Raw genomic sequence first — 15,160 nt, 5'->3', positions numbered from 1 at the left:
CATTTTTCTTGTAAAACAAAGGGGGGCCTGGCAAAAAAGTTTGGGAACCACTGAGTTAGGAAAACATAACATTTGAAGACAAGTCTCGAAAAAGTACTACAATACGTTATTATTAGTATTAATAGCTATTACTGCTCACAAACCCGCCTGCAATACGAGCCAAATACGTGAGAGCTCGCTTTTATGGATTCAGTGGTGTTTTTGCCGCTGTGGAAAGTGGACATCACAGCAGAGGACGGAACATTACAGTCACGCAGGGGTTTCCCTTGTATCAGCTGAGCACCGGACTGTACCATTACCCTGCCTTATGGGGGACACACTAGGGAAAACGGACACAGTTAAAATAATTACATCCAAGTGTGCCCAGAAATAATAATTATCGGGAAGCATTTATACATACAAACTTCGATGTAATTAAAGTTCACGAGCGCTGTATTCAGAATGTTCGGGATTTGTCCGAATACCACCCGCAATTCGTGTAGGCTTCCAAAAATGGCGGCGGTTTCTGTCAGTGTGGAGTGAAACTTTCCTATTTTCAGCGAAATTCTTCCTCCATTCTAGCATTTTGTCGACTGTAGTCGAGTGTTTATTAAAGTAGGCATCTTCGGAAGACACCGGCGTTTGACAGTCGTCGTCAGGACTGAGGGGGTGACTCTAAGCTCCGGTTTTGAGCACCAAATCGCTGAGCTTCCTTCGAAGTTGACGGTAGCTGAGTGCCTGACATTGCGATCATAGCGACTGTTGTCATCGTATCGCTTAGCGCCGAGCCGTCAGGTGAGATTGGACGTCGGTCGATTAGCAGTAGATAGCTTTGCGGCCAAAGGGCGTCGGAAACAAAGCGGTTGGTGTTTGTGTGTGTGGATCGAGCCGGGGCAGATTACAGATCCCGAGGACGTGTCACGTCACCTGTCAGTTGGAATAAATAGGTGCTGTTGGATGTCACCGCCACTCTGTGCCGCACTGAATTTGGTTTGCTAGCGTCGTGTAAGTACCGGCTCATTTTCACCCGTGTTCTCGCTTCACTGTGCGCCCAGACAGCTTGTTGTGTTTTGGGGCCTACAGTCACTTGCCTCCATATGTTTGTACTGCGCTTTTATTATGCTAGCTAGCTGTTAGCCGTCATTGGCTAATTTGTTGTATTATAATTTGTCTAATGGCATATTGCGGGAAAATAACTAAGTGCAGTTTTCATATATCGCCTACATCGTGGTGACTTTCTTTAGGGAACAGCAGCAAGGGACGTGGTTGGTGTTTTCTTGATTTTCCGGGCTGCCTCAGAGCGGCTCATGGCTGCTCGGAGATTGTAAATGTCAACTTTCTGTCTCTAACGAGCGTTTCTAATGTCTCTTTCCTGATTTGTTTATGTTGGACAGCCATCCTGGCAAATCAAATGGAGAAGCTTCAGGACCTCAGCCAATCAGAGCTACAGGAGCTCCTGGACAGTCCGGAGAGGGTGGAATCGATGGCTCTGGAGTCCGATGAGGTGAAACTGGTGCTTCATTCTTCTTCCCCTTTGTCGAAACGCCGATTAAATTCCCTTAATGAGAAGTCAGGAGTTTGATTATGTGGCATTGCAGTGACCCTACAACCGGTTTCTAATTTAAATCTCAAACGGTCTATAAAGTCTTTCTGCCAAGGTTACATCAGCTCAGTGAAAAGTGACTAAGACGAGGCGGTCAGTGGGAAGCATTTTAGTTTTAAATGTTCAGTAGTTGTGTGGTACTTTTCTTCTTCAAAATAATAAAGTTAGGAGTTATTATAATTGTCCTGGAAGTGAGCAAATAGGGATTTGCCTTTGTCCCTGTAACCTTTGCTTTGTTTGCAGTCATGCAAAATTGTTGAGTTGTTCCGAGGAACTTCGTGTCCTTCATCACCTCCTATTTCAAATGACTGACTCATGTCCCCTTATCTCTGAGCTGGTTCAAACTGAGTCCAGAATACTTCAGGTGTTTTGTTTTGTGAAAGTGTTCTGATGATTTCAAATGTTGGCAGATCTCCTGAAATCATTAGGTTAGATACTGACATTGAACTGCTGATTTGACACAAGCTTGCAGAAACCTGAGCTACTCAAGGTGAACAGAGACAACACAGTCACCTGTGAGAGGAGTCTCAGTGGTTTATCTGCCATTTCTTCATTTGTCATCCAGTTTAATCCGATTTTTAAGGACTGAGTGCACGCCAAGACAGAGCAGGGTTTCAGGTTAAAGCTTGTAGAGAGTCACTTTGTCGGTTGTCACGCTGTGTTAAGTTTTCATAACTTCAACTGGGAGGAATGGGAAGAAATGACGTGCTTTGTGGCATGCTGCTAGCAACAAAGTCCCTGAAGATGACATTTCTAACTTTGCTAAGCTGCCTGTTGTGTGCAGACACAATACTGGTTCATCCCTTGAGTGAGCCGATTTTTCTGCTTGAGTGATTTATAGGTCAGAGTTAGGTGGCTTAACAAACCAAATAACATTGCCCTGAACATGATCAGGTACAAGTACTGAAAACAGCCAGTGTCCAAAGAAAAGCCTGAGAACTGTTGCTCACTTTGAAAATGACGCGTCTGACTGCGTGGAAGCAAAATGGAAAGAAATGAGGTGAAGGCTTTTTGGGCAACTCTTTATGCCAGCCTGACCGCAGTGACACTTTCAAACATGCTGCTAATCCCAGAGGCCAACAGACGTTTTCCACTGACGAATGTGTAATATTCAGTCAGTAAATAATGACGCTGCGACACAGTTTCCTTTGAGTTCTAGTCGTCTCATATTAAGACTGTTGTGAAAGTCGTGTGATGTTTTTGGGGTCGTAATCGTGGAAAAAATGTCCCCATAGCTGTATATGTGTGTCACAAAATAATAAACATTATGTACTCACGCATGAAAAACAGCAGTCAGATAAAACTGATGAGCTGTGCAGAGAGCGGACAGACAGCAGAGCTGTCCCACTGATGCCACCAAAGTCCAGTCCAGGGCCGGATCCTGGTCTTGACTTGACTGAACGCAGCGTTAGGAACGTTGTTCAGCTGTTTCACATCGCAGGGCTGTACACACAAAGACACAGGCTCGTGTTAAAACTGTAAAGATATGCCTCAGCTGTGACGCGTACTCACAGTACAGGAACAGGACACGCACACACTTATGTCAGCCTAACAAACTTATTAACTGCAGTTATTTTACACGCCAAGAACAAGATGGAGAATCCGGCTCGTTTGCAGCACACACGAGGCTCCTGTGTTAGTCGCTGTGGTTGCAGTAGTGCTTTTGATATGACTCTATGTTCTACACGAGGAGAATCTGCTGACATCCTTCCACCAAGTCAGTCCATCGTTCGGTCTTTTAGAGAAGACTGCTGAGGCTTACTAAACGCCACATTTCAGTACTTGTATATGTGGTGATGCAGACACACTGAAGGATCTACACAGACACGTGTTTGATGCCGACACTTAAAGTTATAATTCCCATTGCATCACATGCTTTTGTTTCAGATCCAGAACATCCAGCTGGAGAGAGAAATGGCTTTGGCATCAAATCGCAGCCTGGCTGAGCAAAACCTGGACATGAAGCCTCGCTTGGAGTCGCAGAAGGAGCTGCTGGTGGAGAGATATTCTCAACTAGAGGCAGTCAGAGAAACCTATAGACAGCACTGCTCCCTGAAAGGTAGGGGGAGGGATGAACACTGCACACTACTGACTGCACCTGACTCACTGTGTCACTGAGTGAGTTTTCATCACGTGCGATGATCACATAAAAGCCACTGATTGTCAAAAAAGGTTAAAGTAGATTTGTCTTTTTGGACGTTGACTATAAATGTCTGAAATGGGAACTGGACTGATTCACGTACAGCACTCTTCTACTCTCTCTGAGCTCTTACTACAACATTCACACACACTCACACTCTGATGGATGAACTTGAACCTGGTTGAGTATCTTGGCGTGCAGACTGCAGGAGGCAGCGATCGAACTACCGACCTTCTGGTTAGTAAGTGACCTGAAGTGTCACTCAGAAGCGTTTCTTTGTTTTTCACCTGATGGGGTGTTGTTGTCAAACTGCTCCTATTTTTCCGTCTGTTATAGGACTTTCTTTTTTTACATAGGTACACTTGGTGTCATTTTACACATTTATTTCTGAAAATGTCAGAGCCGTGCATCATTTACTACAGCAGCGTTTCTTTATCATTTAATGTGTAGTTAAACCCGACCAGGGAGTGTCACTGGTCGGGGTCAGGCGATGATGTAAAGTGAGTTTGACATCTACTAAAATTAAAGTCTCAGATGACTCTGAATCCCGGTGACCTTGACCTCAAAATGAGAGGTCAGCCTTTCTGAAAAGAGTTTTACATTTATACCACAGGTGCTCCTAGTATGAGGCTGGCAGTGCCAGTGCCCTGGGTGTGGTAGTAGTACACACAGTGTGGGCACTGGACCCATCCCTCACCGTGGCCCCTGAAAGCCTTGCTTTATGTGACTCAGGATTTTATTATTTCTCTTCTGCATCTGTATGTTTGAAGTGCCTTTGGAGAAGATACCCCAGGTACTCTTTCATGCATCCATCTAGGTTTGCATGTGAGGCTGTTAAATGTGTTCATGGATGCAGCTCAAAGTTCAAATGTCCTTGAAGTGTTAGGTGAGAGTGAAAAACACCATATAAACGCCAGCCATGTACCATGGGCCAAACTAAGACTGGGTGGGACGAACCTCATGGACCTGATAGTCAGACGGAGTTTCAAGAGTGAGTCGGTAATAAACAGTCACCTCAGTGAAGGAAGGTTCCCAGTTCGAACCTGTTGAAAAACCTGCTTGGCAGGTTAGCTGGTGATTTGACAGTGGCTCATTGTGCGACAGTACATGGTTATCTGTGTCTGTGTTTAAAAACAGAGGGAGCGCCAGCTTCAGAGAGCTGAGTCTTTATGTGCCCAATACATACAAATCCTAATAAACTGGCACCAGATGAATGTGCAGTGTTGCAGTGAGTCGTAGTTCTTCCTCCACCGCTGTGCAGGTGGAGCTGCCAGATAGATGGATCGATACATGAGGGGACCATGGCAGTATTGAGTCTGTGTACAGCCACCGAGCCAGAGTGAGCGAGGCACTGTGTGTAAAATGGTTCGTTCAGAATGTGTATAAACCCTCTTGATTCAAAGCTGAAAGTGTGCACTTCAGCACCGTTATTGAACGTTCGTTTGGAAACAGTCTGCAGAATCTCTGTCCTTAGCAGCTGGACTTGTACCTGTGCAGCCCACCCAGGTAAAGTCTATTTGTGGGACACACAGGTGGGAATTTCCCAGCATGCCTCTCAGTTTGCCTGTGTTTTTAATCCATTATAATAATGTGAGTCCACAGCTCTCATCAGTCTGAGCGTTTATCTGAGCGTTTAATGTTTCCATCATCAGACACGCCCAGGCTCATACTCGGTCTCTTTCTAACTCTTGCTCCCCTCAGATGGCATGGCAGGTCAGGTGTCTCCAGAAGCGCTGTTCTCAAGACTACAGACAGAGGGCAGCAAAACAGAAGAAGAGTCAGAGGTCAGTGTTCGACTGTCAAACATGTTGCAGGTGCATCGTTTAACGTAAAGGCAGACGCGTCAATGTTTTTAACGTGGGCTCAGCATGTTCAGGTAATATGAGCGAAAGGCAACAGTTTAAAGTTGGGTTCTAAACGCCGACGATCACGAATAGATTAAAGAGTTTCCTGAAGATGGGATGTGTTGTTTCCTATGAGTCTCTGCATGCATGCAGACATGACAGCGTGGTGGAAGTCAGTGTGTGGGCTCAGGAGCAGCGTTTCCTGCTTCACCCACTAATGCATGTACCATTCGATGAAACACTGATGAGTTTTAAGTTGGATTTTTGAGGCTGTTTCAGATTAACTGGACTGTTCTGTGGTCTGACCAATCAAAATTATTTTTGATGCCGCCATCTCTGAGATGGAGCAGACAGACAACCTGGTATGATATCATTACACGATGCATTCTGTAGCCATGATTGGCTGTGCGTTAGTGCACATGGTACGGTGAATTTGCTCCTGAGTGAAGAGCCCATTAATGCTGACACATCAATGCAGGTTTTGGAATCACACAAATCACCATCAGATGATGTCTTTGGTTCAGAAGGTCTCAGCCTGTAAACGTCTACGCCAGTGTAAAGTTAGTTTCTCTTCATAAAAATTTATGGACACATTCACACTCCGATGGATGCATCAGAAAGCAACGTGGAGTTAGTTTCTTGCCCGAGGATATTTGGCATGCAGACTGGGATCAAACCACCAACCATCTGGTTAGTAGGTGACCTGCTCTGCCAGCTGAGCTGCAGCCACAGGTGTCAGGATGTGGTCAGCTTTCACTGAAGTGATCAGACAAAAGCTGGGAACGCTTTGTTGTCCCCGTGGAAGAGCGTCTGAGCTGCTGCCTATGGTACCCACCCCCTGAAAAGCAGCGATGGATGGGTGAGCTGGGATTCTACTTCCCACGAGCTCACTATGCTCCAGTCAGATGTGACTGACGTAAACGTCACCATCAGGCAGCGAGCGTGAGGGTCCACGTGACCTCCTGATGACTCTGCTCCTCCTCTTTACTCAGCCACACTCACTGATGCCTGTAAATATGCGACCCACCTGTTTGTGACAGCATGGTGGACACTAGGGTTGGGCGATATATTTACGCATGCGCAGGCTTTGTGATGGGCGGAGCAATGCAATTATGCACGGACTGATTTGCGTGTTTACAACACAGAAGTCCAAACATGGACGAACTCATTTCCAAAAACAATTATGGCTGTCAGCGTTAACGCTGCATTAACGTGATTAACGCCATTAAAATCTGGAGCGCAGAACGAACGAACTTTGGACAAACTGCCCAAAATACGCTGACAGAGACATTTCAGAGATTTTGACTGTCTGTCATGCAATCGTGTTTGTCGTGATGACCCCTCATTGACTCGCCAATCACCAATTTGGGATGAAAAAGGTAAACCTAAGGATGTAACCACAGCGGTGTGTCACTCGTGCAGACGTATAGTGTGAGCAAAGTCCTCAAACACGACTAACTTAGAGGAGCATGCACGCGTCCACCATCCAGCTGAGTGTGTTAGGCTGTCACCAGCTTCTGCAGCTCCAACAAGCATCTGAGTGCCCTGTGAGGAGGGGCATCGCAGATGAAAGAGGGTGTTGTTAAAACAGCGCTATTATTTGTATTTCTGTTGACTGCTTCTATTAGCTACATTATTATTAGCAAACCTACTCATGGGCTCAGTCTATCGGCGATAGTCAGTATATTCGTCCAGTCGCCCGAACAGCTCGTGTCTCCGTGCTGTGTTTTGGATTAGTTGCTTCATTCATCAGGAAATTCAACTAAAGACTAGCTGGACTAAGTGCGCCCCTGGGCACACTGTGTTATCTAGTTGGGCAGCTCAGCAGTGCAGACCTATCCGAACTAGAAATGCTTTTACTTTGAAGGATTTTGCACTTCCTTTAACAGCGGCTGCTGTTTATCTGGGCTGTGGCAGGCTGTGGGCTTGTTTTCAGGGTGCCGTCACATTGTGCAGGTTGTGAAGCAGTGGGTCCCACCCCGCAGCACATCATTAGTCTGTGGCTACTACAAGTAATTTGACCTTAGAGGTAGTTTGATACCTGCTCAGCAGTAAGCACCGCTCATTTGTCTTACCTGTCTCGTCCCGCAGGCTCTAGCAGATGAGTTTCTGGAGGGATCTCTTCCGCTGGACTCCTTCCTCGACCGATTCCTCTCCCTGCGCTCACTCGCTCACAAAAGACGCGTACGGATAGAGAAACTCCAAGAAATCCTGCGACAGAGGAGCGAGGGCAATGCCACCGCCATGACGTCGTCAGCATGCCTGAAAGAGGACTCTGCCACCCCGCTGTCACCGTGGGATCAACAGACAACAACAGCAACGACGACGAATCAACAGCAGCCGAGTTCCAAACCTCAGAACGCCTCTCAGCCCGTGTCCTCGTCTGCAGGGGGCTCATCTGGGCTCCCCTACAGTCCGTACCCCGTGTCGGGCCCTACTCCTCCTGCTGTAGTGGCAGCAGCAGGTTCTGTTCCAGCCAATGCCCCGTCACAGTTCCCTCCTTACCCAGGTCCCACTTCAGCTTTCCCTCCGGCAGGGAGCTACTCTGGCCCTAGCCCCCCTTTTGGGCCTCCAGCTTCGGCCAGCTGCCCTTACCCGGCCCAGCCCTCCTTTCCTTCGCCACATCCGGGCTCAGCATTTGGCCAGTACACCCCGAGCCACGCTCAGAGTGGCCCTGCGCCCTACCCGGCCTCCTACAGCTACGGGGGCTACAGCTACCCATCTGGGCCAGCCTATTCCAATTCTCAGTCAGCAACAGGGAGACCCATGTACAGACCGGGATATGGAGTTCCACAGCCGTACTCCTGAAAGCACTGCTGCTCCGCTGTCTCTCTTCTTCTTAAATCTTTCCTCCTTTGCTGTCTCACCATTTTCTCTTCCCTCACTCCTGCTCTCCTCGCCCTGTCCTTTCTCCGATGCTCCCAGACTCAAGAGGTCTCTCGCTTTACTTTGTTGCACTATTTCTCTAATATCAGTCTGTCTCTGTTTATTTCTTTGCCCTTCCTTTGTCGACCCACCAACTCCCCCTACTCTGGTCTCAGGTTGTTGCATTTGTGTTTAAGCGTTCAAACACTGTCTCTGGCTCACTCACCTTCTTCCTTCTGCACATCGTTGTCTCCTCCCTCCTCTTCCATGTCATGTGTGTGTGTGTGTGTGTGTGTGTGTGTGTGTGTGTGTGTGTGTGTTGCTGTTTGGCAATCAGAAAGTCCTTATAGACACAAGTGCACTCCCCCTTATGACAAATACATGGCAAGAATCACACTCTGTGACAGTGTCCCCATCCCCTGCCATAGTCTGTGTGGTTCACATTGTTTTCTGTGAGCACCGACGAGATATGGAAGCTTTATGTTCTGCTTTGATGACCTCTGGGCGTAAATGATGCCATTAAAAAGGAGAAGGCCGGTACACAGTACGATTCTTACATGAAGTTAAAGTGCAGGGTTTGAAGTTCCCATATTCTTATCTGTAGCTGCCCGGATATTCAGCTCTTCCAGTTGCAAGCGAATGTGAACGCGGCCACTTTGTTTCCTTTAACCAAAGAAACTTCTGCTGATGACACTGCTTTCATTCCTCTTCCTTTCATTAGTGTTGGACAGAGGAAGCAAACTGCAGCAAGAGATGTCACAGTACTACGTTTGTAGTAGTGCACACCAATGCCAGTAGCACATACCAGAGTAGAAACAGCCGGTGACTATCTCAACAGCAGCAGCAGTGTGCGCACTGCCCCTTTAAAACAAGAGCCCACCGTGTGTAACCTACAGTACACTACACAGAAAATACCACGTGTATTTCCAGGTCACAGTACATGTACAGCATTTGGAAGCTACTGTAAGCATTGGTGCTGCGACGTCCCCAGCTGCAGCTGTGTCAGCAGCTTCTCCTCTCAGCCCTGCTTAAAGCACTCGAAGAGGAAACAGGCAGACTTGGAAAATTCTTCAGATTCCTGATCCCGACTGTGATGTCCTTTCCTACTTTTCTGTAAAGTCAACAAACATGTCTGTTTCTGTGAGTGGAAGCCTAGCTGGAGAACCGACACTGTAGGCAGGTTTCTGGTTTTCTCCACACATCTTCACGATCTTTTGTTTTGTATTTTTCCAATAAGTAATTCAAAGGGAAACCCAGGAAGGGTCGCTTGTCAGAACGGTCACACTCATGATTTCCTTATAAGCATGTTTTATCGTGGAGAAGCTGACACAAAGGGATTAGTTGGTGTCACTCATGTTGCTGTGTGCTCCCTGCACCTCTCTGATTGGTCCACGGAGGCTCTCCAAAGTCAAGCTTTGTGTTGGCTTCAAACACTTTGGCACTGCAGACCATCGTAGGTGAGGTGGAGGTGTTGAAGGGAATTTAGTATGTGTGTATTTTTAAACTGAAGTGCCAACATTGTGACAGGCAAACGCGTAAATCTCACATTTCTTTGGTGACGAGCTGTACCTTACATCCCTCCAAGTGACTGAACTGAATCTAAAGTGATCTGGCACTCAGAAATACTGCACCGCTAGAAAGCTCCAGAAAGCTGCATTAGTGAAGCGAGCTCAGAGTTCAGGCGACTGAATGATGATGATGATGATGATGTTAAAGAGGGGGAGGAATCCCGGTGTGGTTGTGCAGCGGAGAGCGGTGTGCAGAAATCCTTTTTGTTTCAGTGCATGTCAGACACGCAAAGAGCAAAGTTGAACCTGCTGTTAATCAAAACACGGTAAATCTGTACCTGAAGACGGGCTGTGCAGGCTTCAGCTGAGAGCTGGCTAATGCTAGGGCGAGCACTGTGCGGATACATTCAGTCATTATCGTAGTAGCCAGTGTGAGCCACGCTTCTTCAGATGTTACATGATTTAGAAGAAGTTGGATATCAGCTGACTTCCCTGCCAAGGTCAAAGATCACCTCTTCCTGCTTTAAGAGCTGTCGCTAAGACTGCTAGCACAAAGGCTTTCACAGTGGCAGTAGCAGGTGTTCAGTCAGTCAGCAAACAGTCACTGTACACTCAGTCACACAGAGGTTTCTGTGGTGTTTGGAGAGGTCATTTATTTTTTATTTAACCAGGTTAGTATAACCATCCTCTGTTCCTCTGCCTGTCTGAAAGAGCCTGTGATGGACGGCTGGCTGTCAGAAAGAAAGCAGAAGTGTAAAGTGGCTCGCTGTGGTGAAGGAGCACATGCTCCACCACAGACACGAGCATCAGACTCGCTGTAAGGTCTGCTGGAAACAAAGATGGAAGGTTCGCTCTTCTGAACAGGGAGGGAGTCTGATGAAACTCACTCGTGTACCGTCTGCACATAGAAAACACTTAGAGGCACAGGTACAGTCAGCTGTTGCGTGTAACTGACCTGTCTGTTACTAGCCACAGAGCGCTAAGCCACGGCAGTAAGGTTCTCTTTATAAACCGCTCGCTCACCGTGCTGATGTCTGTCACAGAGCAAAGACACTGAAGGAAAGAGACCAGCATTAGCTCCTCTGCAGGAACCAGGTACCCCGAGGGCAGTGACTGCAAATGTACTTTAGACCTTTCATGGCAGTAGTCGATGTAATTGGCAGTTCACTGTTTGCTTTTCCTGGTTTACGATTACTGCCAACTCTGAATTGATTAATGCTTGATAGAAACTAACATATAAACAAATATTTCAGCATTAGGTGAATTAGTCTTTTATAAAGGGTGCCTTACTCCTCACAGGTAAATGTGGGCTGTAGCTGACAGAGTGCATGTGATGGCTCACCTGAATCCAGCTCTCAGTACCTCAGATGTCCACACAGTGGCACCAGCTGACAGACTGGCGCCGTCTGATTGGATGAGAGCTGACGCTGCACCTCTCTTGGTGCTAACGTCGCCCTCTGGTGTTACCTGTGGAGTCTTACTGCACACACACACAGCAGATGTCTCGCTGGCTTCAGTTGGTTTTACGTGAACACGAGTAGGTGACGACTTCACATAGAGATGCTGCAATAACCCGAGCATGACGAGCTTTCACATACGATAAAAACATGACGGTGGTGGATTTGTCCTGAGGACTTCAGTGTTGTTAGGAAAAATGACGACAACAATAATAATAGTTTTACAGTGTTTTAGAACAAGCACAAGGCAGATGTCTTAATATAGTTAGCATTAATATTCTGGAGGGAAATATCAGATTGATTTAATGGTTCTGATCTGGAGGGATTCTATTACTGATGATGTAGATGGAAAAAGAGAAAATGTTTTCTTTCTTGTTTTGGTTGTGAATAATTAAACAAGTTGATTTGAAGTAAAATGCTCAGAGTCTTTATTACGTTAGGATTCATGGAGTCATACTGCTATAAAAATGATTTGTGTGAGGTGCATCGAGTCATGAAAATGAATCTTAAATGTTACCAAAACCTTCACTCATCAAAGTTAGGTGTGTAAAGTTCTCTAATACCAAGAAAACCCGGTTTTAACTGGATCAATGAGGAGCCACTGATATCAAGACAAGGAAGCTCCTTACATGAGTGGAGGGCTTCACACCAGGACCATGAGACTGCACGCTACATGGAAGGAAGGAGGCCGAGGACTGGAGAGCATCCGGGATGGAAACACAAACGCAGGACGATGGCGTCCAATGGTAGCGTGCTTACTTACAGCAGAAAACTGGGAACGAAGGAGAGGAGGCATCGTGGAAGGACGTAAGACTCCACAGCATGCACCACTCACAGACAGCGGCTGGACTCAGGACGCCAGAGCCTCCTCAGGTATTTTAAGGATGTACTTCACAAGTTTCCCTTTTTAGCACTTTGGGATTCACCTTGTTGGTGTAAAATTATTATTTTATGGCTGTCAAAGTGTTTTCTTTCATTTCTCACAGACTCGAGTACAGAAATGGGAGCACATGGTGTGTTTTTTGACAAAGTTACTAAAGATTTAAGATTTAAAAATGGTACATGGTGCAGTTTTCATGCTTGAATGATTCATAGATCAGTGTCAATGTGCAAAAAATCATTCTTCTGATCATGTCTGAGGAACTAATATGTCAATAAATGTCACATCTTTCACTTCAGTAGTCCACGTGCTGCACTTGTTACAGTGTGTTGTGATATACCATGATATTGATTTGAGACATTACGGTTTTTCAAAGACTTTTTCATTTACAATTCCTTTTAGATGGGTCAGTGAGTTTTGTTGTATACGCTGCAAACACTATTCCCAAACATCACGTTCTTGCCTGAGAGACTGATACGAGCTCGTGGATGTGCTGTGGTTGATGGTTTGTGAAGCTCATGACGCCAGCTCCTGTGAGGGGAAAACGCGCAGACATTTGGGAAATTCAGTGCAGAGAGGAGTAGGAGTTGAAAGTTGTGGGGGTTTTGTCGTATCTACGGCGCCGTAAACCAGAGGTGGAGAATGAGAGAAAACGAGAGTGACGAAGGTGACGGAGTAAAGTAGTGTGCAAAGTCCACGCCGAGATGAATCAACAACACAAGATATTTTTGTTTGTCACAGACCCAGAGGATGATGTATGAGTTCACTTAGTCACAGTTCCTGCACAAACTTGTCATCTTGTGGTGTCGTAATTTATGCTCGGATCTTTGCACATGGTGAAGTCTAAGGAAACGCTAATCTGCTGCTAACATGACAGCACGCACACAGGGCCTCCAGATCCTGCTGTGGGATCAAATGTACATGTTTTTGTCACATGTATACAACACATCATTGTTTAAAAAGCCGCAGTGATTATAGCACGTTACACACCACGTCTCACTTTCTACTATGTGAATCTAACATTCACACTCTGATGAAATCATTTTAGCATAGGATCAAACCACCAACCGTCCCGTCAGCAGATGAGTAGCTCGAGCTCCTGAGCTACAGCCACCCGTCCCTCCCTGTACTGTTTATGTTATATGAATTCTTACTTTGGAACATTGTAACTGCTTCATGTCTTGTACTGAAAAGATCTCTGACAATGTGCTTGATATTTACGCTCTGCAGCTGTAGCTCGCTGTAAGCAGCACAGTTCTTGTGTTTCCCCAGTGCATCAGATTACAGCGTGTTACCTGAGAGCTCACTGTTATTAATATATATATATATATATATATATATATATATATATATATATATATCAATCATAACCTGGTATAAACATCTTAATTTGTCATGTCTGAAAACGTTTACATTCATGAACCCAAACAGCCAACTCGATGCTCGGCTCTGCTCCAGCAGCCAAACTGTATTCCCCCCCAGTCTGTGTCTGCACACAGCACGGCAAACTGAGTGTGTGCTGACACATACTGTCTGAGTGTGCCGTATTTTGTGTTACAACTTTGTATTAAGTTTGTTTTCTTGTCTTTACGTTTTGCTAATAACATGGCTGCACTGCTTTTATTCTTCTTCATGCTGCAGCGTCCCTTTGAAGGGTGACGATGAACGACTCTCAGCACCAACTTTATTTATTAAGCACTTTAAAATCAAACGTGCTAAACATAGACAAATAACATAAACAGAAAATAAAATCAAACATGTTAAAAATAGAGAATTTAAAAAAAGCCAACACTTGATTTTACTCGAATATATATTTTTATTATTGTTTGTTTAATTTAAGACAAAAAAAAAATTAAATGAATGAGAGGTAAAACTTGAGGGGGTAGGGACAAATAAGTAAATACTTCAGCCTACTCCTTTTCAAACAAATAATGGAATGATATTTTGTAATGATTGTGAAGGCACCTGTTTGAAATGTTTGAAGTAAAAATGAGCTGAACTGAAATTTATTTATATAGCACATTACCAACAGGCTGCACAAATCGCTTTACAATGTGAAATACCACTACAACAAATAAATGCACAACAAAGATGCAGAGAAGAAAAAATAAAAAATGAATAAATATGCTGTGTGAATTTTAGAGGTCATGTGACTTTATGCTGTGTTATAAGAATTTAAACTTATCTTAAAACTGCTGTAAGCCTGTTATACATTAGATTATCTACAATGTGCAGTATCGTGTATAATACGATATTGATTTTATTTTGAGCATTGTTTAATGTGGGAGGTGCAGAAACGCAGCCATCCTGGCCGCACAGAGTTTGTGTCCTCACGCTAATCCCACTTTATTCAGGAGTAATGTGTTGTGTAAATTTTACTTCTACGAGTGTGCTGTGTGCACGGATTTTTTTTCAAGGGGGAGAATAAAGATGCAGACATTGTTTTATAAACTGTGTTGTTCATATTTGAATCAGTTAGTCAGCCACAGGAACAACACAGTTTCATTACAGTCAAAGCTCACCACAAATCTGTTTGTGGAATGGCCTTCCCAAAGCCGGCTGTGTGCCGGGAAGCCAGCCACTTTAAAAGAACTCTGCTCGAGAGGTTGAATGTCAGGCGGGTTGTTGATGACTACAAAAATGTCCAGTCAAGTTACAACAGAGACACTTAACCAAACGTTAGTGGGGTTTATAAATACATACTTTAGAAACAGTTCATGTATTTTGGATGATCCAAAATAAACTCTTCTTTGTAAAGCTGAACAGCTGTTCCACCCTGGAAAAAGAAAAGCCCTAAACTAACATGACATTCGACCACGTGATGAGTGGATGTAAACATCTGACCACGACTGTAAATATGTACGTTATGTGTGTTTACGTATAG

The 15,160-nt window shown here is 45.2% G+C and overlaps 1 protein-coding gene across 2 annotated transcripts; it reads left to right on the top strand.

Moving 5' to 3' along the window:
- The first annotated feature begins 411 nt into the window (after positions 1-411).
- On the top strand, positions 412-10,200 carry vps37c (VPS37C subunit of ESCRT-I). Of its 2 annotated transcripts, none has more exons than XM_080881481.1 (5): positions 412-774; positions 1,374-1,483; positions 3,470-3,641; positions 5,424-5,506; positions 7,658-10,200. In XM_080881481.1, exons 2-5 carry the CDS (start codon positions 1,391-1,393, stop codon positions 8,372-8,374), a joined length of 1,065 nt encoding a protein of 354 aa, XP_080737607.1. In that variant the 5' UTR covers positions 412-774; positions 1,374-1,390; the 3' UTR covers positions 8,375-10,200. The 2 variants fall into 2 exon arrangements, with proteins under 2 accessions (XP_080737607.1, XP_080737606.1); XM_080881480.1 differs by having other exon boundaries at positions 415-984.
- Positions 10,201-15,160: the final 4,960 nt, after the last annotated feature.

Source organism: Rhamphochromis sp. 'chilingali', assembly GCF_963969265.1.
Source record: "Rhamphochromis sp. 'chilingali' genome assembly, chromosome: 4".
NCBI lineage: Eukaryota > Metazoa > Chordata > Actinopteri > Cichliformes > Cichlidae > Rhamphochromis > Rhamphochromis sp. 'chilingali'.
This window is presented reverse-complemented; position numbering and strand designations above follow the sequence as displayed.